This window comes from Sapajus apella, unplaced genomic scaffold, assembly GCF_009761245.1.
Source record: "Sapajus apella isolate SASKATOON/1434 unplaced genomic scaffold, GSC_monkey_1.0 scaffold22, whole genome shotgun sequence".
Classification (NCBI taxonomy): Eukaryota; Metazoa; Chordata; class Mammalia; order Primates; family Cebidae; genus Sapajus; species Sapajus apella.
Window position 1 is genome coordinate 13598196 of NW_022436962.1, and position 25693 is coordinate 13623888.

Here is a 25693-nt window from a genome sequence, read left to right on the forward strand (position 1 = left end):
CTGTGAGCCCCTCACAGTATTTCTCCTTATCAGCTCTCTATGCTGGGCTCCATGGGAGCTTGAAAATGAAACATAAAGTAGGTTTCTCTGCTGTGGAGGTTTACCCAGTGGCCAGGTGTTAACTAGTTCCACATGGCTGGGGCGGCCTCAGAATCATGGCAGGAGGTGAAAGGCACTTCTTACATGGCAGCAGCAAGAGAAAATGAGCTTTAGGGAGAGATTTTAGCATAACTTCATCCATAGTTGATATATCATGTAGGAACCCCCCCCAGAAGAAACAATACAAGTAATAAGCCTGATATAAAGAGCACAGGACATAAAGAATCTATATTTAAATAAAAGCTGTTAAATTCAACAACTGGAGAATCCACATTCTTTTGAAGAACACAGACTATTTATACAAACTGAGTACACAGTGGACCATAAAGTAATTCTCAACAAATATCAAAGGATGTGTTCTATATAGGGTGACTTCTTTAATCCCCGTGAAATTAAGTTGAAAAGCAAAAAAAACAGTATCTACTTTTGCCAAACTAGAAAGTATACTTACCTGATAATAATTTTCAAGATGAATTAAGGAGTTAAAATGAACATCAAAAGTATTAAACTTTTAGAAAATATGACATAGGAGAATATTGATGTTGGCACAGAGAAAGACTTTTTATACAAGACACCAAGTGCAAATTATAGAGGAAAACACTGATAACTACATTAAAATTAAAACCTTTTTATCCAATGACAATAGGAAAGTGGAAAGGCAAGTCACTAGTGGAAAAGTAATTTGCAAACTGACAAAGGATTGGCATATGGAATAAAGAAAAAAATTTCATAAAAACAAAATCACTCAATAGAAAAATGGTACGAGATATGAAGGGGAATTTGTAGAAGAGGAAGCATAAATGACCAATAAACATGAAAAAAGGTTTAACTTCATTAGTAATCAAATGAATCTTAAAACTACAATAAGATATCATTTTATACTTTCTACTTTGGCAAAAACAAAACAAAAATCCCCTGATGATATCAGTGTTAGCTGCCTGAACTCATACAGAGAGGGTGTTGAATATATGTTGGTATAACTACTTAGTAACACATTACACAGTAAAGCCAAAAAGTGCCTACCCTACAGCCACCAGCACTATGTGATTTTTTTCCTTTTCCTTTACAGACAGGATCTCACTGTGTTGCCTAGGCTGGAGTGCAGTGGTGTAATCATGGCTCACTGTAACCTCAAACTCCTGGGCTCAAGCACTCCTCCTGCCTCAGCTTCTGAGTAGCTTGGACTACAGGCCATGACACCGCACCTGGCTAATTTAAAAAACTTTTTGTAGAGACGAGTCTCTGTGAGATCTCGCTATATTGCCCAGATTGGTCTTGAACTCTTGGCCTCAAATGATCCTCCCATTTCAGCCTCCCACAGTGTTGGGATTACAGGCATGAGCTCCTGCACCTGGTCAGATAGTTAATATATTTTTAACCAATTATGTGGAAGAATGAAGTGATGGGCAGAAGGAAAGGTGGAGTTGCCCTGGGGACACTGCGTTTTTCATCTGTCCTCCCCACATCTCTGGGCCATACACATCAGGACCCAGTTGGTCTCCTCCGATGGGTCTCCTTTGCCTTCCATCCTTGTTCTTGTTCCTCCTTGTTTGCTTCCTGTAGATCAGTGTTTCTTAAATTTTTTTTAGTATTGTCCCTGAGGCACCTTTCTAGATAATTTTTAAGGGAAAAAATTAGGTACTATACATATGTCTGTGCTTTATGCATAAGGAGTAAGGTTTTCTTACCCCCCAAAACCAGCAAGTAACCTAAAACTTATGCAAAATATAGTACTAATCTTCTACAAATGTTAAATTATTTAAAGAAACAGTAGAGATGGGGTCTTGCTGTGTGGCCCAAGGCTGGTTTCAAGCTCCTGGCTTCCAGTGATCCTCCCACCTCTGCTTTACAAAGTGCTGGGATTACTTACAGGTGTGAGCCGCCATGCCCAGTCATCATTAATTTTAATTTCCTTTCATTCTATCCTTAGGCCTAGCCTACAAAATCTGCCCCACCCCACCCCATTTGGAGGAGATACAACCCTTGTTGAGAATGCATGATTGAGATTAATAATCTATTCCTGATTGGACGCCCTTCCCTCTTTCCCATCCTCCTCCACGGTCAGAACTTCCTGTTTTGCCCCGACACTATCAGAAATCTGGCTCTGTTAGGATATAGATGTCCCTTCATTTAATTTGCTTGTACCTTTGAGTTTTTGCTCCTCCTTTCATGGGAGGCAGTATTGGTGTGGTTAAGAGCATGGGGATGAATCCCTGCATTGACACTCTCAAGCTGTGTAACCTCAAGCAAGTTGCTGAATATCTCTGTTTCCATAGCTGTGCAGGAGGGATGGCACTGCTGGCTTTGTGGAGTGGTGGAGAGGATCTGATGAGCAAATGTTTTTCAAGGTTACGCTTGCACATGAGGACAGCCCATTGGATGGCATCTGCTGCTGTCGTCTGCTGGCATTTGTTCCTGGGAGCAGTTTATTCTATGGTGTTCAAGAATGGAGGCGACCGTCTTGAGATTCCAAAATCCTCAAGGGCAAAGCCCAAGGTCTAGCACCCATATCAATATTCCCATACTGATGGTCTTTTCAAGCTTGTCTCGGGTCCTAGGGGAAAGGATTGAGAAACAGCCCCTTCGCTTGGAGAGTCACAGTTGAGTGGAAGTTAGGAAAGCAAATGCTGCTCACTCTTTTGTGCCTGATGTAGTCGGCTGGGCGCGCTGTGGTGGAAGGTGTGGGCCTCACCTGCCATTCTGGTGTCAGGGCAGGCCTCTGAGAAGGTGGCCTTTGAGCTGTGGCTTGAAGGAAATGGAGTTCCCTTGTTTCAGCTTCCTGCATCTTGTTACCCAGCAGGGGTGGACAGGTGGGCTCTTGTTCTCTGCACAGCTCATCGCATCCAGTGTCAGTAGGAGGTGTTCTTTGCATTTCTCTTGGAATGAGGCAGCGTGAGCACTGAGTCATCTCCCTCTGTGCGTGCCTCTCTCATCCTCTGGGTGACCACAGGTTTGATTTGTGAGACAGCTGGTGGGCCGGGTTCTGCTGGTGGCTGGGGCACAGTGCTTTCTTTGTCTGAGTTTGCTCGGCCCTTACATAAGTATGAACCACGTTAGCCTCATGAGCTCTGTGCTTTCACCACCTGGACTAAGTGATCCAGATGGCCTTAATTCGGTAGTTGTTTTTGGTACGTATTCAGGGTGGAAGATTTAGGCTGCAGTTGTCCTTGTTTTCCTCCCCATTCTCTGAGGCATCCTGAACCATAGGCAATGCTACGCAGCTACAGGCTTGAGCAATTCTTGCTGTTGTCGCCTTAAGCCCTGAAGGATGCTGGCCTTCTCCTTTATCTAATATCTAATCTCATTTCTTCCTTTGCTCACACCACCTCCTCCCACAGAGAGGTGGCAGGTTATTTTCAAAAGATGTCTCTCTCTCTCTCTCTTTTTTATTTCTTTTTTTTTTTGCCATGGTAAGTAATAAAAGTTTCCACTGAGCTCCTTGGCTCGGTTAAACACCCTTTCCCTGGATAAGGCTCGCTCTTTGGGCTTTGGTGAGACTTCATCAGGAGCCAGTGCCCCTGGAGGGGAGGCTGAATCATGGCTCTGAGCTTTGGCTGTGGGTTTGTTATGATTGGATTGGATGTTGTGGGTCAGACAGTTGCCTCCTTTCATGAACGCCAACTGGCCTCACCACCACCTGAGACATTGTGTTCTCTGCTCTCAGAACCAAAAATACCCTCATGTGAACTTTTTGAGGAGGCTGGCCTAGTGCACAGCTGAGGGTGGGTGCTGTTGCTAACCACAGAGCTGGGTTCTCACTGTGCCTCTGATGGGGAGAACCCACATCATTAGCAATCAGCTGGCAGGCTGAGCTCATCAGGCGCAGAACATGCAAAGGGCTGAGAAGTCTGGCCCATGGTGCTGACTGAGATGAGTTAACCAACTTCTGGAAGGCTGTGGGGAGCAGGGGTTCCAAATCCACGCACCGAAGAGTAATGCTGATGATCTTCCTGGAACCAGCCCCTTTTACCTCCATCAGTGCATATCTAAGAAGGGATGAAATTCCCTTTGTGTGGGCCCGCTGGCCTTTGCTCCCAGGAAAAAGCAGGCTAGAATGCTGTTGTTTAGACTGTGGGATGGGTGGGTTATATTTTTATGTTTGGGGAAATTATATAAACATATGTTTCAGTAGCAGCTGCTATTGATTATGTAGTATGTAATAAATTGTGTCTTACATAAGAATATTGATTGATTCCCTTTGTTATTTCCCAAACAGTGCTCCCACTGAGTACTTTCTTGGCAGATGTGCAAAAAGGATCAATAGGCAGGGACGTCTGATACTGTTGCCAACAGGAGTTCTGACCAAGGCTTTACACTTTCCCTCCTCCCTACAGAGGTAAACTAGGGAGGGAAGCCACTCAGGCATATTCTATCAACACTTGGTGCCCTTGGCACAGGATGAACCAAAGTAGAAACATAGAGATGGTGTGAGAAGGGGCATTATCTGGCAGTTTTTCATGATTCCCCATGAAGAAGGTTTTAAGAGTATAGATTTCAAAAGAAAGCAGGGCAAATCTAGTTTTTTCTGAAGGGCACTGATTCTATCCTTGGAGCTCTGCCAGCTCAGTTGGTTATTCCCCCAGGAGACTGCGGGTGATAGAGGCTCCATAGCAGGTATTTACTGTCCTGAATTGGTGCCTATGCCCTGTCAGCTGTTAACTATTGGAGATTTCCCCCAACCGAAGTAGAGTTAAGAGATGCTGTGAGTGGCAAACAGGTAATAGGCAGTGAGATGTGAAATGTCTCTCTTCCATTCTACTGACATTGGCAAAACAGCCTTTGTTTATAAGGGGTTAAGTAGGACAAGCAGAGACTTTGGAAGAAAGTCAGTTTTCACGTTAGTGGGTTCCAAACCCCAAATTTTAGTGCTATTTTCTTGTCACTCCTTAGATGATCACAAGGTTAAATCCCAAGACTTAGGAAAGTATATCCATCTACCAGCTGTCCTTCCATGCCAGTATTCTCTCCATCCATCCTTCCAGTAGTTATGAAACACGTAATATGTGCTAGGCACTGTGCTGGATTCTGGGCTGACATTACTGTAATCTAAACAAGGCAGGAGTTTAGCCTGTTAAGGGAAACAAGTAGAGTCAGAGTGGTTTTGAGAGTGGTTCAGTGTAGACCCAGGGAGCTGAGGGGAAGGATGCTTGCTTACGTCAACTGGCGGGGTAGTAAGATCTATGTCTCATCAGAGAGGCCATAGCATTCTTAGTCTGGCTTTATCTGCACTGCTACAAAATAGAGTATACTTTATTTTTCATCAGACTTTTAAGCATGTCCTCTCTTCCCCTGCTTTCTGTTTCATCTTCTATTAGAAATGAAGAACCTGGAATAAAGAGCATTAAGGTAGGTCAGAATAGTTCTGGTGGGGCTGTCATCCCATACTCAGCAAACTCGTCTCAAGCTTCAGGTCACTCATGCTTTGATACTTTTTAAAAGAGCATGATACATTCAAATTAAAACCACAATGAGATGTCATTACGCACTTATCAGCATGGCTCAGATAGAACATAGTAACAGCACCAAATGCTGGCAAGGATGTGAATAAGCCGGCTCCCACATGCATGGCTGGTGGGAAAGGTCAATGGTACAGCCATGCTGAAAAGCTGTTTTGTCATTTATTATAGAACTAAACAGGCAATTACCTTGCAACCCAGCAAGTGTGATCTTGGGCATTTATCCCAGAGAAGTGAAAACTTATTTTTACAAAAAATCTACACATGTATGTTGGCATAAGTTTTATTTGTAATAGCTCCAAATTGGAAACAGCCTAGATAGCCTCCAGTAGGTATATGGCTAACAAGCTGTGGTATATCCATGTCATGGAAAATTACTCAGCAATAAAAAGGAGCAAACCATCAATACCCACAGCAACTTGGATGAATCTGCAGGAAATTATGCTGAGTCAAAAAAGCCAATCTTGGAAATGGAGAAGAGGCTATTGGTTGTCAGGATTAGGGATGGGGGGATCAGAGCAATGGGAAAGAGGTAAATGTGGTATAAAATGACAACACAAGGGATCCTTGTAGTGATGGAGCCGTTCTGCATTTTTACTGTGGTAGATACCAAACCTATGCATGCGTTAAAATTGTATAGAACTAAACACGCACACATAAATTAATGCAAGTGATTCTAGGGAAATCTGAAAAAGTTTGGTGCATAGCAACAACATCAATATCCTGGATGTGATATTTATGGTTTTAAAACGTGTCATAGGAAGACACTGGGTAAAGTGTACAAGGGATCTCTTTTGTACGTATTTGTGAATACAACTATCTCAATAAAAATCTTAGACAAAGAACATTCTATAAAAGTTGTATGCAATTGGAGTCTAAATTTATAAATCAGAAACATCACAGTCCAATATTAAGGCCATATTTTACTTATATACTTTATGTGATCAATGTGATTCTTCGTGTCTTTTTTCAAGTAACAAGTAGTTCCCAATCATATTCATGATTTGAACCTCGTAATTTAAATGAACTGGGCTATTTTGGTGTTGAGGTGGGTTTTAAAACTTGAGTTTGACATAGAGCATGTGTGTGACCAAATCTTGTGGATCTGCTCTTACTACCCGAGAACTTGGAAAAAAAAATCTATAAGCCTTTCTAGTGATGAGTCAGAAGTGTTGTTTTGGAATAAAATGCAACACATTTACACATTTTATTTTTTTTATTTTTGAAAAGTTAAAGTTCTGGCCTCGTTGATGTCAGAGGCTTCATACTGATAGGTAAGCTTTTTTTTTTTTTTTTTTTTTTTTTGAGACAGAGTTTCACTCTTGTTACCCAGGCTGGATGGAGTGCAATGGCGTGATCTCGGCTCACCACAACCTCCGCCTCCTAGGTTCAGGCAATTCTCCTGCCTCAGCCTCCTGAGTAGCTGGGATTACAGGCACGCGCCACCATGCCCAGCTAATTTTTTTGTATTTTTAGTAGAGACGGGGTTTCACCATGTTGACCAGGATGGTCTCGATCTTGACCTTGTGATCCACCCGCCTGGGCCTCCCAAAGTGCTGGGATTACAGGCGTGAGCCACCGCGCCCGGCCTGGTAAGCATTTTTAAGAGAGGAAAAAATGTTGATAAATCAGCACATTTGGAGTAGAGATGGATAGGACAGGGCTCTCCTTAGGCCTTTGCCTGTGAAACTGGTCTTGGAAATGCTTAGAAAAAGCTCTTCTGCTTCCCAGAGAAGCAGGCCATCCATGCTGCAGCTCACCCTGCTGGGCCACGCCACCCTTTTATCCTAGATCCCTCTTCATAGTGTTTCTGATCTAGGTGTACACATGGGAGGGATAGGGTTTGGGCAGCTGTGCCCTATGGGCTACATCTGTAATGGGGACTGCCCTGCCGTGATGCCAGATTGCATCCTGGATTGCAAGACTTAGGAGGCTGATTCTGCTCTAGCAGAATTTTATTTACTTATTTGTTTGTTTTTTGTTTATTTATTTTGAGATGGAGTTTCACTCTTGTCTGCCAGGCTGAGTGCAATGGCGCTATCTTGGCTCACTGTAACCTCCGCCTCCTGGGTTCAAGTGATTCTCCTCTTGTGGGATTTTAAGGATGTTTTGTGGATAGGATTCATTCCAATGGCATTTTAATAGACAAAGTATGAAAATCAACATTTTAGTGGAGTTCCAATCTATACAGCAGTTTTGTGTAGGTGATTCTTTTTGCATTATTCACATCTTTTCCTTTTCATTGCCTGTGTACCATGAATGTATATAGCAGAGTTCCTTGTACTGGGGGAGAATCAGTGGTAATATTAAGGTGGGTAGAGAACATGAGGCTCATGTGAGAGCGAGTTTTGTGATGTCTTAGAACAGTATTAAATGTTGTCCGCCTGGACTGTTTGGCTGTAGGAGGATGAATATGGGACAAATTTGTCTGCCTCAAAGTGGCTTTGGAGACCACTGTTAAATTCATCATAGAGTCTCTCAAGTAAATGGGGGTTACACAGCACTATCAAGTATTTCCTGATGGTTCTTTCAGCGTTTTCCAAATTGAAGCAGCTTCAGTCTGTGGTGAGCTCCCAAATGAATCCCAGCAAACAGGCTTTTTCCAAAGGATCAAATAGCACTTAATAAAAACATAATGGTATCCGTATATGTAGCCACACATGCACGAAAAAGAATTCCATTGGTAAATGCTATAGGTCATGTTGGAAAAGAACCTCCTTTTTTTCATTTGTTAAAACTACCTCTTAAAATATTCTTTGGCGACGTTTTCCTTGTAATTGGACTCTGCCCAGACGTGAGTGTTTGAAGCAAATTTGTGTGGCTGTTTTCTGTGGGTAGGATGGAAAAATAGTAAAAATGAGCTTCACATTTCTCTGGTTTTCTTGGAACTTACAAATGGCTGACCTAGTCTCTGATTTAAAATGTTCTTTCTTGAGCGTGAGAGTATAGGTTTGGAAAAGGATAGTAGGTAGGCAGTATTTTGGAAGAGTTAGCATCTAAGCATGGGATTTACAATTTATACTCCACATCTGGCTTGCCCTGAAAAAAGTCTTTGTTTCCACAGGAAGACCTAAATTCAGGCACTTTCCACTTTTCAATTTGGTGTGTTCCTGAGATCCATGTTTTAAAATGCATGCCTGTGAGACATCGTATTTCCCTTTGGAGATAATAACTGTATTTGTAGAGTCCTTCCTGGGTATGCACATGTGAAGGAGATGCTGTTATATCCCAGTTTTATATATGAAGAAACGAATCCACAGAGAGATGAAGTCATTTGCCTAAGATCACACAGGTAGTTGAGACACAAGCATTTGAATTTAGGCAGTTGGACTTCAAAGCTTGAATCATTAAACCACAGTGGTATCCTGTGTCTCAAAGTTAAAACACTGTGGTTTTTAAATAAGGATTTCCCAATCAGATCTGACCAAGATTATATCATAAAGCAAAGACATGTTAATTCATCTACTTGTTCAATGTGATAACTATAAATTACTTGATTAGATAAAAATCTGTGATTCTCCTAAAATGGGAATAAACATATCAGTCAGGAAGACTATGCAAAGTCCTCAATTAGCTCAAAAAGATGCAATTTTTCTGTGACATAAATTTGACTGTAATCAATATGTAAAAAATCAAAGATGTAACAAAAAACACATATTTAAAGTCTCTGGCTTAGACTTTGGAAAACCTTTTGTGGCTTGGATGACCCAGTTTTCTTAAGAAGTCTCCCTAGAAATGTGCACTAATACTTCCTCTCACCTTCACTTTTGAAGGATGGTGTACGCAGGATGTGGTATTCCAGTTGGCAGTCTTCCAGCTATCTTCTGGCTTCCATTGTGTCTGTTGAAAAGTCAATCTAATATCTTATTGTACAACCCAGGGGTCTGGGTGGCTTTGGTTGAAGGCAGGAGACTGGTGACTTGCTTCTGGGTGGAGCTGATGGAACTCTGAGGGTTACTGTGGAAAGTTCCTCTGAATATTGTTTCTCTGTGTTGTACCAGATTCCCAGGGCAGTGAGAATAGTTTCTTTATTGGGCAATTAAACACGATCCTTTTCTGTGTAGAACCTTCAATAGCAATTGCATGAACTCACGTCACTTTGTTTTCTTCCTTCCCCTCTCCCTCCCCATCTCTCTGGATGGGCCCACCCTGTCTGCAGCACAGACCCTGGATTCTCATGCTCTATGGGATGTGGGCCTGCTGGTGTGTGCTGGGGACCCCTGGCGTGGCCATGGTTTTGCTCCACACCACCATCTCTTTCTGCGTGGCCCAGTTCCGGTCTCAGCTCCTGTCATGGCTCTGTTCTCTCCTCCTGCTCTCCACACTGAGGCTGCAGGGTGTGGAGGAAGTTAAGGTAAGTGTCTTCCCATTGCCATTGGGAATCCAGAGAAGGCCCCTTTGGCTTTGCCTTAATCCCAGTAGACACCTTAGTTTTCAGACCAGAGATGATTGTAGAACCGTGATGGGGCTCCCCATAGTGGTCATATGGGGTTGCTACATGTGAGCCCTAGTGGTGCATTCTGCAATCCTTTCCTTTCTGGCTGTATCTTAGCCCTGTGAGATTGCCCAGGGCTAACCCTGTACCATCTCTCCCAGTTTGGGTGGGCATGTGGAGTGCCAGATGTCACAGGACCAGAGGGTTAGGAACAAAGAGAGAAGACATAAACAGATGATTTACTAAACAATCATCTGGAGAGTGCTGTACAATATATAGGGATTATGCACATCCCTCAACTCATCTGATGCCTACCTGGCCCTGTGGTGGTAAGTCAGGTGTTTTTCTTCTTCCTAGTTGAGGGAACAGATTGATTAATTGAAATGGAGTCTCTGTCGTCCAGGCTGGAGTGCAGTGGCGTGATCTTGACTTACTGCAGCCTCTACCTCCTGGTTCAAGCGATTCTCCTGCCTCAGCCTCCCAAGTACCTGGGATTACAGGTACCTGCCACCACACGTGGCTAATTTTTGCATTTTTAGTAGAGACAGGGTTTCACCATGTTGGCAGGGCTGGTCTCGAACTCCTGGCTTCATGTGATCCACCTGCCTCAGCCTCCCAAAGTGCTAGGGCTGCAGGTGTGAGCCACGGTATCTGGCCAGGAACTGATTTAATATCTACTCATGTGCCCCAGTGGAAGCTCTTACAATTTAGATAAGTGAAAACAGTCTTTAGCCCCAAAGGGCACAGACCATGGTTTCATTTTTGTAAACCAGGGGCATTTTGACAGACTCAATCACCTGTTAGTTGTTGGTGCAAATAGAGGAGAATATTGGGCTCAAACCACCCTTCTTTATGGCTTTTGTTTGCATTAGTATATTCTTCTTTTATAGGCATTTACCTTTTAGCTTCATGTTTCTTTTCTTATTCACAATAATAGTGCATTTTAATTTTGTAAGTGTGCATCAGACTTGGCCCAGAGGATGTTGGATGGCAGAGAGACTGCCTTCCGAGTTAAGGAGTTTGCTTTGCTTTGCTGAGCGCATAGCACCTATCCGCAAGTTCTTCCTGCACTGCATTTTCTGATTTCTGTCGTTCTCTGATCATCTCCTGGGCAGTGGGCAGCATCCCCTGGACAGCTCCAGACTATCTGGTTCTGTGTGGAGTGACCTAGCCCTGCTTGTGCAAATGACGCTTAGGCCCCTCAGGCTGTCTCAGGCCCACCCAGGCTGTATGAGCTTCCTTCTCTCACTTGTCTGTTGAATACACCCTTTACAAGTTCTAGTTGGAGAACAGGGCTTGTCATCAAAGACAGTTGCCAAGGAAGCCATCAGATCTGTGGCTGCAGGGGAGAAAAGGGAGAGTCTGTGGGGAGCTCACAAGCATCCAGAAGTGGGATCTTTCCCTTAAGGTAGAAATGCATGGCAAGAAGAACACAAGTCCAGGGCCCCAGCTCCAGGGTCTGGTCCTGGGCACTTGGCTTCACAGCCCTTCAGCTTCGGCATCAGTCAACTTTGAGAACAGACAGCATGAAAGATGGGCAACTTGGAAAACTTGGGGATCATGGCCCAGGGCAGAACCATTGATGTTTCCCACCTTTATTGACCTTTTTCTCCCTAGGCTGGTTCCCAAACACTGCCCTAGTGGCAGGAACTGTTTTCTGAGTCAGGCCAATCTGCTTACCTTTCTCCTTTACACATTTACATATGTTTACCCTGTCTCTTGGAACCAACCGTCCTATCATCCCTGTCCACTGATTCTCTTTCCAAGTATAGCTTAGAAACTCCGTCTCTAAAGGTAAGGAATAAAAAAGAGCTACAGAAAAACAGATCAGTTAGTGTCACATACTGTTCTGAGAGCTGCTGGCTCTTACAAATGGGGACACGATAAAACAGTAGCATGTAAGTGACCAGGAGTCACATGGAGATTTGGGGACAATGCACACACCTATCCCTTTCTCTAACCCCCAGGATCTCCAGAGGCACATTCAAAATCTTGGGAAGTCTTGGATATTCTTTCTTCCATCACTGTGGAACTGGAACTCCTGTGGTATCTTTATTTTTGTTCATTCATTCACTCACTCATTCATTGATCCAGGTGACTGCACTTAGCGTTCATGTGCCCTGGATCAGCACAATGATGGGAAGGAACATGATGGGAAAGGTTAGCTGGATAACCTGGTTTTTAGTTTTTTCTATTTCCCATCTCTTCCTACTCTCCAGACTGGAGTAGACATTTAACCTCTGAGTCTCTCATCGTTTGGAAAATGGAATAACAAATGCTCTTTCTTCCTCAGCGGATTGTTCTGAGAGTCAAACAAGATCATCACTTTTGTAATTTTGTGAAAATGGCAGCATTTTGAAAGCTCTAGTATTTTTTGCTGTTTTTAATCTACCTTAATTTTTTTTGTTCTCACTAATGATGTGGGGCTAATACTTTAAGCACATATGTCAGAATCTGGATTTAGGAGAGTGTATCAGATAATCACTCAATTTTGACAAAGTATATGTTCCAGAATGATTAACTAGGCAACCATTTAAGCAAGTGTGCTTAAAAATGGACTTACAGTAAAAATAAAAACAAATTCATACCCAACTTTTTGGGGGCCTGGCAAGTGTACAAACAATCTAATTGTGCTAATCATTTCTTTGGGGACAATTAGCATCAGTTATGGATGTTGGAAATGAACAAATATTCATTTGTTCTGCAAATTTTACAGTGATTTGAAAAACATTGAGGAAGGAGATTGTATGATTAGAAACTAGCTGGGTTTCCATGCTTTTGCACCTGTGGTTCTCTTGATAAGATTATCCTCTTTCCCCTTGGTGGCTGCTAACGTCTTGTATAAGAAGTAGAAACTTTGTTCAGTGGTTGGTTTTTCTGTGTACAGCCTTAAAAGACCCTGATGAATCAAATTAATTACTTTCTCCGTTGACCCAAGCTCTATTTCTTGTATATATTTCCATAAATAGTTTTCCTCACTAAATGTAGTTTTAGAAAACATGGAAAATACAGAAAAGTATAGAAATTAGAAAATGCTTCATGATTTTGCTCCCCGATATTAACATTTTGTTGTATTTCCTTCTTGTCTTTTGTTCCATGCATATTTCTGCGCAGGTTTGTTATTTCCTGTTTCATGCTGTATTGTAATTGCATTTGTACACACCTATGTCCTATATGAGAATTTAAACATATTGAGGGCAGGGACTGGTTCTTAAAAATATTTGTCTGTATAGCTTATTTGGCAAATGCTGCTCAACTAAATATACAGCCACACTGATAACAAAAGAGCAAAAAAAAAAATGTTGAAGACAGAAATCTCAGGGGATATTTTAAGCCCCTCTTTGTCATCTGAATTGTTGAAGAAGAAGTCAAAGTATCCACTGGATATAGCTAATCTGCACCTTATTTATGCCCTTGATGTATCTGATTGATGCATATCTGGGAAAACCTTCCTTATGTTGTGTCAGTCCTAATGCTGAGTTTATAGTAGAGACGTTCTTTTTCCTACTGCTCGTGAACTGCTTGCTTTGATTACCAGAGATTTACCTGGTGTTCATTGGGTCTCGACTCCCTCTTGTGGCACACCTGCTGCTCATTAACTTGTTTGGATTGCCAATGAGATTTACCTGGTGTTCATTGGTTCTTGACCCCCCTCTTATGGCACAAATGCTGCTCATTAACTTGATTTGATTGCCAATGAAATTTACCTGGTGTTCATTGGTTCTTGACTCCCTCTTATGACACAAATGCTGCTCATTAATTTGATTGGATTGCCAATGAGATTGACCTGGTGTTCATTGGTTCTTGACTCCCTCTTATGGGACAGCTGCTCTACCTGAAGAAGAGGTCTCCTTCCCAGAGCCCCCTGGGATTCTCAGATGAAGGAGGTCCTGCTGGCCAGCGCCTGCGGTGGGACTGGACGATGTCCCTTCTGACCACTCAAAGGTTGTTCTCTCCTTTTGGTTTTGTAGAGAAGGTGGTACAAGACGGAAAACGAGTACTACCTGCTGCACTTCACGCTGACAGTTCGCTGCCTCTACTACACCAGTTTCAGCCTGGAGCTCTGCTGGCGGCAGCTGCCCACTGCATGTACCTCCTACTCCTTTCCCTGGATGCTGGCCTATGTCTTTTATTATCCAGTCTTCCACAACGGGCCTATCCTCAGCTTCCCGGAGTTCATCACACAGGTAGAGCCCGCTGCGGGACGGGATTGGGATTCTGTAGGTTAAGGCTTTGTTGTTGTTGCTCTGGTCTTCTCTGACTCTTGAGTCTTTTTCTTCAGAGGTGCCCATAAATTTACAACACACGCTCTTAGTTCTTATGAGGTTTATATATTAGATGAAATACATATGAGAAATGAGCCTTTAAGGTAAAGTTCGACCCATCAGGTATGTTAGCTCTAGGGGCTCCCACCTTGATTTTCAGTGAACTCTGGCAACCAGGATTAATGACCGGGGTTCAGCAGAGTTTGGGAGGAGGTATCCACTGTGGTGAAGTCCCAGGGAAGGAAAAAAAATTGATTATGATGCTATTACTTGAAGGAGCAGAAAAGGAAACCATCTAAGCGGGTGCTTGGCAAATGTTTTCTTTTATATTCACAAACGGCTTAAGAAATACCCTCCTGTAGCTGGGTGATGCTTAGGGTACCTAGACGTGAACAGAGTGGAGCAGAAGTAAGTTAGAAGGCAATGGTGTGTGTTTGGGTCAGGATGCCTCTCTGTGCCCAGGCCCCTGCCTGCCTTCCCCGGACACCATCCTTGTCTGAAATGCCATGTTAAGCTACCTTTGTTATTCTCCCTCCTTTACTCCACCCCCCACCCCCCACTGCTTAGAACTTTTTTTTTTCTGCCTCCTCTACTCACATCTAATTTCGTGGAACATAATTGCTAAGTTAATTCACCTAAGGGATTAGTAATTGGCAATGCTTAAAACTGTTTATCAAGGGTTATTCTACCCCCACCACCAAAACAAAACAATCCTCATAGAGGACAGAATAACATGTACATGCACAGACACATACAACGCGTACCCACACGTACACACCCCTAGAAGTGCAGGGCAAGCAGCAGTGTTGCACATTTCTGGGGGGCAACATGAAAGATGCTCCCTGAAAAAGGAGGGATCTTAGAAGTCTTATTTTGTCCTCAGAATTCCACTAAATTATGCACCGTGTTCAAAAATATATTTTTGCATTATAACAATAACAGTGTTCTAAAATTGCCAGTGAAACTATGTAACTTTTTGTATCTCTCGAAATCTTTAAGTGAAACTGATATTCTAGGCAGATATGTTTAGTCTATGGCTTCTCATACCTTGGTTTGGGGTGGTTCTTTTGTCATGAAGGAATTTAAAATCTACATTTAAAATTGTGTTGAAAATTATGCATAAAAGAGGTGGTTTAGTGATGGCAGCTGATCTTGTAACTCAATGATTTGCAAAGCGTGGTTCCTGGAACAGCAGCATCAGTATCACCAGATAACTTGTTAGAAAAACCAATTCTCAGGCCCTCTCCAACAACCCGAATCAGAATCTTTAGGGGCAGAGCCCAGGGAGGCGCTTTAACAGGCCCTCCAGGAGGGGGGCAGAAGTGACAGTGGGCACAGTAATCTCCTTACTTTTGTGAACTTTTGGATTAACCTCAATTTGCCAACCAATAACTTTTGGACCAAGCATCCACACACAGACACCCCTCTCCTGAGGATGGCTGGTAATTTTCAGAGAAACATAAGCAAAATCCATTAGGTAGACATAGATTATTTTCCTAACTTCCTCTTACACATAAGATGCTTTGCCCTGTACGCTCTGTACTTTGTTACTATGAAAAATAATTGTTCCTCTTATTTCTCATCTTTTTCCTCTTTTTTTTTTTTTTGAGAGAGTCTCATTCTGTCACCCAGTCTGGAGTGCAGTGGTGCAATCTGGGCTCACTGCAACCTCCGCCTCCTGGGTTCAAGTGATGCTTGTGAATGGCTGATTTCACAAGCCTGAATGGCTGGATTACAGGCATGCACCAGCATGCCCAGCTAATTTTTTGTATTTTTAGAAGAAATGGGGTTTCACTGTGTTTCCCAGGCTGGTCTCTAGTTCCTGAGTTCAGGCAATCTGCCCTCAACCTCCCAAAGCGCTTGGATTACAGGCTTGAGCCACCGTGCCTGGACTTCCTTTTCAAATTGTGCTTTTTAGGGTCCAGTAAGAATATTAGAGGCCTCTAATAGGGTCCCGTGTCACATAGAGGCACTAAATCCTTAGCCAAGGGATTCTCTTGAGTCTCAGTCTGGGGAAGTAAAGAGGCAGGTTGCTTCCTATGGGGGCTCAGGTGTAGACACTCTGGATTTTACCCACATCTTTTCCTTCTCTCTCTTTTTTACCCCTCCCAAAACAATAGCAATTGCTGACAGCAGGGAACTCCAAAGGGCAAATTAAAACCTTTCTTTATGTTTGGGAAATATTGATAGAATAGTCATTCTAGAAAAGGAGAAATGTTCAGTAAGATATAGGGAAAATTTAAAAAGCCAGGGGGTTTCTGCACTTGCTGAAGCTGGCTATGGGATGCTTCCCTTCTGTATGGGATGCTGCTTCCCTTCTGTATGGGATGCTGCTTCCCTTCTGTGGGGAAGGGGACTTTAAAGTGATTGGGGGAGGGGCGTTAAACCAAAAAGCTTGTCTTGTAGCAAAAGGGTTCTTTCAGAGAAGCCAAGAAAGAAAAGGCTGGGACGAAGAGAAAGAAAGCTAGTTGGAAGAACTTGTAAGCAAGATTTATTGTGAATGAATGTTTGAATGAATGCATGCATGAAATGCCTTCAGCTAAGGATTGAAAATACTGAAATGCATGGGTCTTAGATTGGAAGGTCAATGCTTAAAAAACAAAGTAGAGCAGGAGAATGAGGCTGCACCACCAGGGGGCAGCAGTGTCTCATCATGGAAACCAACCCTAGCGGGAAATCGCCCAGTAACTGCAAACTCCAAAAGATCAAATGACAATGTTAGTTTTAGGCATATCCCTGGAGAATGTATCTTCCACCAAATTTACATACACAGAATGAGGGAAGTATAGAAGAGGTGTCTTCTGCAACATAAGGCATGTGCAATTTGCATAATTAGTCACGAACAGGTAAAAATTTGCCTCAGTGACTTAACTTGAAGACTATTTCTGGTGGCATTTAGAGTTTTAGGAGCATGGGTCTGATTAGTTTTTCTCTCATGTTTCTGTGGAATTCGGATACCAAGTCAGGGGTGAGGCAGATCCTGAGGGACCTAGGGAAGGGCAGGACGTGGCATTTGCTTGCTTAGCCCGGAGCCTGGGGCCACTATGTCTTGAAAAGGCTGACTGGCGCAGTGTGGGTGGTGTTGCAGGGGACAGGAACAGCCTTAGTGTGGTGGGCTGGGGATTCTTCCGTGCTGGGGGCTGTGCCCTCCTACCTTAGAGAAGCCAGTGGTCAAATAGGGAATTTGGCATGAAGGTTAAGAGCAAAGGTCTTGGAGGCTACCCTCCTGGGTTCAAATTCTTGCTCTGCTTTGGTTTGAGAGTACTTGCTGAGTTACTTACCTTATTTATGCCTCAGTTTCCATATCAGTGAAGTGGGGAAAATAATAGTACCTCCCTCAGGATTGCTGTGAGGATTAAATGATTGTGTATAGGTAATATGGTTTGACATTCCCTTCACCTTATCTGCGTTGTAATAGCCTATTTGCCTCTGTTTCCCTGTCTGTAAAATGGTCACGACAGTATCTCTCTCATAAGTTATATTAAGTCAAAATGGCCAGGCACAATGGTGTGTGCCTGTAATGCCAGCACTTTGGGACGCTGGAGTAAGAGGATCACTTGAGGCCAGGAATGAATACTATAAAGTGTTAATTCTTACTCTTCTTCTTCTTATTATTTGAGGTGGACTCTTGCTCTGTTGCCCAAACTGAAGTGCAGTGGCACACCTTAGCTCACTGCAACCTCCACCTCCTGGCATCAGGTGATTCTCATGCCCCAGCCTCCCAAGTAGCTGGAATTACAGGCATGCACCACCACACCCAGCTAATTTTTGTATTTTTAATGGAGACAGGGTTTCACCATATTGGCCAGGCTGGTCTTGAACTCCTGACCTTAGGTGTTCCACCTGCGTCGATCTCCCAAAGTGCTGGGATTACAGGTGTGAACCAGCACGCCTGGCCTCTTACTTTCATTATTGTGATTACTGGACAGAAAGCATGTGTAATTCTAGGGTAGTTTAGGTGAGAAGTGAGACCTCAGGTATCCAGTCTGGTAGGCAGGCTCAGCAGCAGGGGACTCTGGGCCATGGCCATGCTTGGGCTCAGAAGCGGCCAGTGTGCTGGTTCCATCTATTCGAAGAGAGCCCCAGGCAGCTGCTGCAGGAACAGGGATGCGGCCAGTGCCAGAGTTGCCGGGATTGGCAAGAGCTGTGCAAGGCAGTCGATGTCCCAGAAGCTTACTTTAGCATTTGACTAGGGCTTTGGTTCTAGAGAGCACCTGGAATCATGCTAATTGTAATAAAAAAAAAAAAAATGCTAACTGGTCATTTAGTCCGAGCCAGGCTTTACACATTCTAACTTAAAATTTTTGAGATGGTCTCACTCTGACACCCAGGCTGGAGTACAATGGCACAATCTTGGCTCACTGTAGCCCTGGCCTCCCAAGCTCAAGTGATCCTCCCACCTCAGCCTCCTAAGTAGCTGGGACTATAGGTGTGCACCGCCACACCAAGCTAATTTTTTTAAAAAAACTTTTGTAGAGATGAGGTCTCACTATGTTGCTCAGTCTAGTCTCAAACTCCTGGCCTCAAGGGATCCCCTTGCTTCAGCCTCCCAAAGTGCTGGCATCACAGGCACACACTATTGTGCCTGGCCATTCTAACTTGTTTAATCCTTACAACCTATGAGAAAGATACTGCCATGACCACTTTACAGACAGGAAAACAGAGGCAAAGAGAGGCTATTGCAACGCAGCTAGGGCAAAGGGAATCAAGACATGAGCTTGTTGTGCTGGCTTGGTGGGCAGGAGGAGTTAGAGGGGAATGGAGTGTGGCCTGGTGGATGTGCAGGTCTGGAGGCTCAAGCTGGGTGGACGCAAGTCCCTGTCTTGGGGCAGCAACACCTGCAGGCCCCACTTGCTGTTCTGGGAGAGCTCAGTGAATGTCACTGGCCTTGGTCTGGATGGCTGGGGATGGGAGTAATGTGGGTCTGATTAGGGAATGATTTGCTAGGAGTAGGGGTATGGTCTGTGACCAGTGTAAGGGAATACAACATCTGCAAGGCCTCCTAGACCCAGGCAGGGAGAAGTCAAGAAGTTAGTGGCCCAGTCGAATATCTGGATCTGGGGAGGGCTTTTGTTTGGTGCTCACAAACATATGTATTATTCCTGTGTGAAGAAAAAAGACCTTTCATCTTTGAGAACTGTCATCTTTAATCATCAGAATATATTTGGAAGAGAGAGAAAGGCTTCACTATTCTTTTTTATGCAATTTGCATGAAATGAGATTTTAAAATATAATGCATTTTGAAATGCACTTTGCAGGTGAGTTAGTGTGTATTTTTAGTGGTGCCTAAACTCAACAATTTCCATGGTGGCAGTTTCCAGTGGTCTTAAGGTTGGCAGTTCCCTAGGTCTGAAATGTCTCTAATGAAGTAATTGGCATGCAGGCGAGAGAACCGCCTTGCACATTAGATGGGCTGTACATGGTCTGTCTGTTCTTCCTGCTGGCTCAACAAGGGACACATGTTGGATTTTTTAAACAAAAAGTCAACTAGATTGTAGATGTAAGTGGACTGTAATAATGATATGACTCAAGAAAGATGAATAATTTTTTTTTTTTGGTGAAAGCAAATAGAATGAAAGTTGGATTTTCTTTTGCTGTGTTTATTGTACAATTTTTTTTTTTTTTTTGAGATAGAGTCTCACTCTGTTGCCCAGGCTAAAGTGCAGTGGCACGATCTCAGCTCACTGCAACTTCAGACTCCTTGGTTCAAGTGATTCTCCTGCCTCAGCCTCCCAAGTAGCTGGGATCACAGGCATGTGCCACCATGCCCAGCTAATTTTTGTATTTTTAATAGAGATGGGATTTCACCATGTTGGCCAGGCTGGTCTTGAACTCCTGACCTCAAGTGATACACCCACCTTGGCCTCCCAAAGTGCTGATATTACAGGCATGAGCCACCACATCCAGCTTATTTGTGCAATAAACATTTCTGTTGCTCGGAGCAAGGAGGCAGTTAGCAACAGAAAGGGGGTGTTGTAGAGAAAAGTCTAGCTCTTTTGGTCCTGTAGTGACACGTAATTATGCCTTATAAACCTGGTAGGGAAGTTTTAGCTTGTGGGAAGTAGTAAGTCAATGCACCACGAAATGTACCTCATGATTTTTCTTAAATACAGATACTTGTGTCATTTTATAATGCACATGGTTTGAGGAGGAAAAGGAGGTCTTTGAATTGACCTTGAAATGTGATTGCCTGGAGCTGAGAGGTGATTGGGTGTCGGCAGTATTTTTTTGATTGCCTTGGGGGTTGTTGGTTCTGGCCTCCTCTTGGTTCCCTTCCAGTCTAGCTGCTATCTCTCCACTCCCTGGGATGGGGCTCCATACCCAATGCTGCTTGGAGGCCCAAGGTGCAGTCCTGGCCTTCAGGGGACCTGAGCTTGGGGTAGGTTATTCTCAAGGGCCTGTAGACCATATGCACCATTGCTTATTTAGAAACTGGAGACATTTGGCTGTGTGAAGATTATCTGCTGTCAACACTGCTTTTGAGGCCATTATCAGGTTCAGATAGAAGACTTCCTTCTCTCCAAGAGTTTAAGCAGGTTGGGCACAGTGGCTTACATCTGTAATTCCAGTACTTTGGGAGGCTGAGGTAGGAGGATCACTTTAGGCCAGGAGTTCAAGACCAGCCTGGGCAACATGGTAAAATTCATCTCTACAAAAAAATGGAAAAATCAGCCAGGTGTGGTGGTGTATGCCTGTAGTCCCAGCTACTGGGGAGGCGGAGGCAGGAGGATCACTTGAGCCCAGGAGATCAAGGCTACTGTGAGGTAGGATCATATCATTGCATTCCAGCCTGGGCAATAGAGTGACACCCTGTGTCATAAAGAAAAGAGCTTGGGTGCCAGGAAAGACCTCCTGTCCATTGGTCTAGAGTGATTTTGCTGCCTCTACATGCCTTAACCTTGGTGCGAACTCCTCTAGCCTCTACTGACTAATGGATACTATGTGTCTTAGTCTATTCAGACTGCTATAACAAAATACCATAAACTAGATGGCCTCTAAGCATCGGAAATCTATTTCTCACAGTTTTAGAGGCTGGGAAGTCCAAGATCAAGGCACTGGCAGACTTGATGTCCAGTAAGGGCCTGCTTCCTGGTTCACAGGATGGTACCTGTCACTGTGTGCTTTTGTGGTGGAAGGGGTCTAGCTCTTGGGCATATTTTATAAAGGCACTGTTCCCAACTATGAAGAATGCCCTCATGACCCAATCACTTCCTAAAGACCTCATCTCCTAGTACCATTTCCTTGGGAGTTAGGATTTCAATATATGAATTATTGGGGTGATGTAAACATTCAGTTTATAGCATTCTGCCCATGCCCCTGAAAATTAATGTCTTCCTTACATGCAAAATACACTCATTCCATCCTAATAGCCCCAATAGTATTAACTTGTTCCAGCACCAATCCAAGTGTCTGAAATCCAAAGTCTCATTTAAATATCATCTAAATCAGATGTGTGTGATACTCAAAGTATGATCCTTCCTTTCCTTAGGCAAATTCCCCTTCAGCAGTGAACCTGTGAAATCAAGCTTTGTGTACCCAAATATAGTGGTAAGACAGGCATAGGATGGACCCTTCTTCCAAAAGGTAGAAATAGGAAAGAAGAAAAGAGTAAAAGGTCCTGAGGAAGTCCAAAACCTTAAGGCTCAGGAAGCATCATTATTGGCTCATTATTCCAGGCCCACTAGGGTGGAGGTCTCACCTTCCAGACACACTGAGGTGCCTTCTGGACATAAAGTAGGGCAGGGGGTGGGGATGGTGGCTCTGCCCTCATGGTGGCTTTGCACCTTCTGCAGATCACCCAGGCCAGAATCTTGAGCTGGTGGCTCTACTGGTCTGGGAGCATGAGAGCAGTGCCATCCCCATGGCTCTGCTGGGCCCTGCCTCTGTGCATTTCTTTGTCTGGGCCCCATGGCTCTCTAGGCATTGTTAGACATCCAGGTGGAGGCAGCCATACACCCTGACAGCTTTGCTGGTTGTGGTGCCAGCTACACTGCACTGGGGCCCACAGGAGCCACCTTCAGGCAGCCAAGGAGTGTGGTGATGGGGAGTGGGGAGCGGAGCCCACAGTGTGAGCTGGAACCAGGGCAGTGACAGCCCCACATTTGCATTTGCAATTGCTCTGTTCCCTAGGCCCTTGCAGTCTGGCCTGTGATGGGGGTGGCAGAGAGGGCCAAAATATTCACAATATTGTAATGTTACACTGCTTTTTCTCCGACTGAAAAGAATCTTTTTTTTTTTTTTTTTTTGAGACAGAGTTTCGCTCTGGTTGCCCAGGCTGGAGTGCAATGGCACAATCTCGGCTCACCACAACCTCCGCCTCCTGGGTTCAGGCAATTCTCCTGCCTCAGCCTCCTGAGTAGCTGGGATTACAGGCATGCACCACCATGCCCAGCTAATTTTTTTGTATTTTTAGTAGAGACGGGGTTTCACCATGTTGAGCAGGATGGTCTCGATCTCTTGACCTCGTGATCCACCTGCCTCGGCCTCCCAAAGTGCTGGGATTACAAGCGTGAGCCACCGCGCCCGGCAAAAGAACCAATTTTAATTGTAAAATGTAACTAAAATCTCACCATCCAAGATGATCACTGTTGACATTTGCTGTGTATCTTTCCAGTCTTTCATTATTTTATATACATTGAACCAAAATAGTTATCATGACTGAATTCCCTTTGGGATTACTCTTCCGTGGTCATGGACAGGAGGTCCTGCCTTCTGTTTAAACAGCTGACTAACCTTATCAGGTGGTGGTTTGGCCACATGCTCAATGTTCTCTCCTGAACAGAATTTCTCATTCTTTACAATTTGGAAAGACTGAGAGTTTTCCAAATCTTTAAGTTCTGCTTCCCCTTTGATTAACAATTTTTATCTTTAAATCACTTTTCTCCTTTGCTGTTTTACTATAAACAGTCAAGAGGAGCCAAGCTGTACCTTCAACATTTTGCTTAGAAATGGCTCTAGCTAAATATCCAATTTCATTACTCACAAGTTCTGCCTTCCACAAAACACTAGGATATGAACACAATTCAGCCAAGTTCTTTGCTGGTTCATAACAGGATTGCCTTTCCTTCAGTTTTCAATACCATGTTCCTCTTGTCTAAGAAATTTTCAGATTGGCCTTTAGCATGCATATTGCCACCAACACTGTTCACTACTGCTTAAGTATTCTCTAAGAATATTGAGGCTTTCTCTACAGCTCTTCTCCTTTCCTTCTGAGCCCTCACAAAAATCACCCTTAAAGATCCACTTACAGCAATGTAGACTTCTTAAAGCATGCGCCTCAAAACTCTTCCAGCCTCTCTCCATTCTCACTTCCAAACTGCTTCCGTATTTTTGGGTCTTGGTTACAGCAGCACTCCCATCTTGGTACTGATTTTCTGCCATAGTCCATTTGGGCTGCTGTAACAAAATACTATAAACTGGTTGGCTTATAAGCAACATACATGTATTGCTCACAGTTCTGGAGACTGGGAATTCCACGATCACTGTGCTGGCAGATTTAGTGTAGGGTGAGGATCCGCTTCCTGGTTCATAGAATGGCACCTTCTCACTGTTTTCACATGGTGGGAGGAACTAGCTAACTCTATGAGGTTTCCTTGATAAGAGTGCTAATCCTAATCACGAAGACTCTGCTCTCATGACCTAATCAGTTCTCAAAGGCCCCACCTTCTAGTACCATCTCCTTGGGGATTAGGATTTCAACATAAGAATTTTAGGGGAGCATAAACATGCAGACCATAGCAGTGTGTTTGTAATCATTTCTTCATTCACTAATGGTTATTAGGTCAAAATGAATTTGCTTTGGAGAGCTGGGAAAGGTTTGCAAATGAACAAAGAAGAACTCGGCACGTAGCTTAAAAAAAAAAATCTAAGCATGAAGGGAGAAGGTAAGGAGAGAAAAAAATTGGTCTAGCATAAAACTTGGAGAAGAATACTCACTCATAGAGGATCCTTGGCTTTGTGGCAGAGGTTATGATGCCAGGCATCTGCAGAAGCAGGATGAAGAAATAGAAGGGCCTTGAGTGTATGTGCCTCACTAGCAGAGGGGGCCCAAATAGTCACAATATTGTAAGGTCACATTACTTTTTCTCTGATTTAAGAAAGAACCAATTTGGCTGGGTGCAGTGGCTCACACTTGTAATCCCAGCACTTTGGGAGGCTGAGGCGGGTGGATCACTGGAAGTCAGGAGTTTGAGACCAGCTGGGCCAACATGGAGAAACCCTGCCTCTACTAAAAACACAAAAATTAGCCGGGTGTGGTGGTACATGCCTGTAATCCCAGCTACTTGGGAGGCTGAGGCACGGGAATCGCTTGAAAATGGTAAGCAGAGGATGGGGTGAGCTGAGATTGCGCCGTTGTATTCCAGCCTGGGCAACAGAGTAAAACTGTCTCAAAAGACAAAAAAAAAAAGAAAAAAAAAAACAATTTTAATTGTCAAATAATTAAACTCTCACCATCCAAAGATTACCACTGTTGACATTTGGTGTATATCTTTTCAGCCTTCATCGTTTTATGCACATTGAACAAAAATAGTTTTCGTGACTATATTGAGGTACATTCATGCATTTAATCAACACCCTAATATTGGACATTTTGGTTATTTCCTTTTACTTTCTTGTCTATTAAATAACACAAACGTGAATAATCTGGCAGGTAGGTGTTCCTGTACTGAGGATTTAGTGATTGGCTTGTAACAGATCCACTACCGTAGACTTTATAGGGTCTCTCAGAGCGTGCGTGCTTGAGGTAAGGATTCAAATGGCCATCCTCAGTTTATGCCCAGAACGGGGTCTGCCTGCACATCTGTAATCGCAGTTAGGTGTGATCGATACAAGTCTGCAAATACCCCAGGATACCTAATCTTCCTTCTTGGAGAACCCAAGTTCTGCTTCCTCTCAACGCTAACCAGATGAATTCTCCAAAGCAGTTATTACTGTTTCTTAATGCAGTTGGTATGGCTGCATAAAATATCTTCCTGAAGTGTGAGCTGAGGGAAACAAGGCAAAAGGGAAATTCCTGTCAGTTTTACCAATTTTTTTCTTTTTCTTTTTTTGAGACAGAGTTTCCCTGTCACCCAGGGTGGAGTGCAGTGGTGCAATCTTGGCTCACTGCAACCTCCGCCTCCTGGATTAAAACGATTCTCCTGTCTCAGCCTCCCGGGTAGCTGGGATTGTAGGTGTGTGCTACCGCACCCAGCTAATTTTTGTATTTTTAGTAGAGATGGGGTTTTACCATGTTGGCCAGGCTGGTCTCGAACTCTTGACCTCAGGTGATCTACCTGCCCCCGCCTCCCAAGGTACTAGGATTACAGGTGGGAGCCACCCAACCTGGCCTAATTTATATTTTGAAAGCTAAACCAACAAGCTTCTCTGGGTATAGTTAACCAAGCAGATAGCAAAAGGGAGAAACTTATTTGTGCAGATGATTGTCATGCCAATAA

At 43.7% G+C, this 25693-nt stretch overlaps 1 protein-coding gene across 8 annotated transcripts in view; it reads left to right on the forward strand.

Annotated features, from left to right (window-relative positions):
- HHAT (hedgehog acyltransferase) overlaps positions 1-25693 on the forward strand; it is a 349450-nt gene that overhangs the window by 67124 nt on the left and 256633 nt on the right. For 7 of the 8 annotated variants that reach the window (XR_004272205.1, XR_004272208.1, XR_004272207.1 and 4 more), the window contains 2 exons: positions 9715-9909; positions 13962-14177. Coding sequence is in view for 1 of the 8 variants with exons in the window: in XM_032289133.1 (XP_032145024.1) it covers positions 9715-9909; positions 13962-14177 (411 nt within the window). In the remaining 7 variants the exon portion in view is untranslated. The remainder of the gene's footprint in view (positions 1-9714; positions 9910-13961; positions 14178-25693) is intronic. The other variant, XR_004272210.1, reaches the window with a different exon arrangement.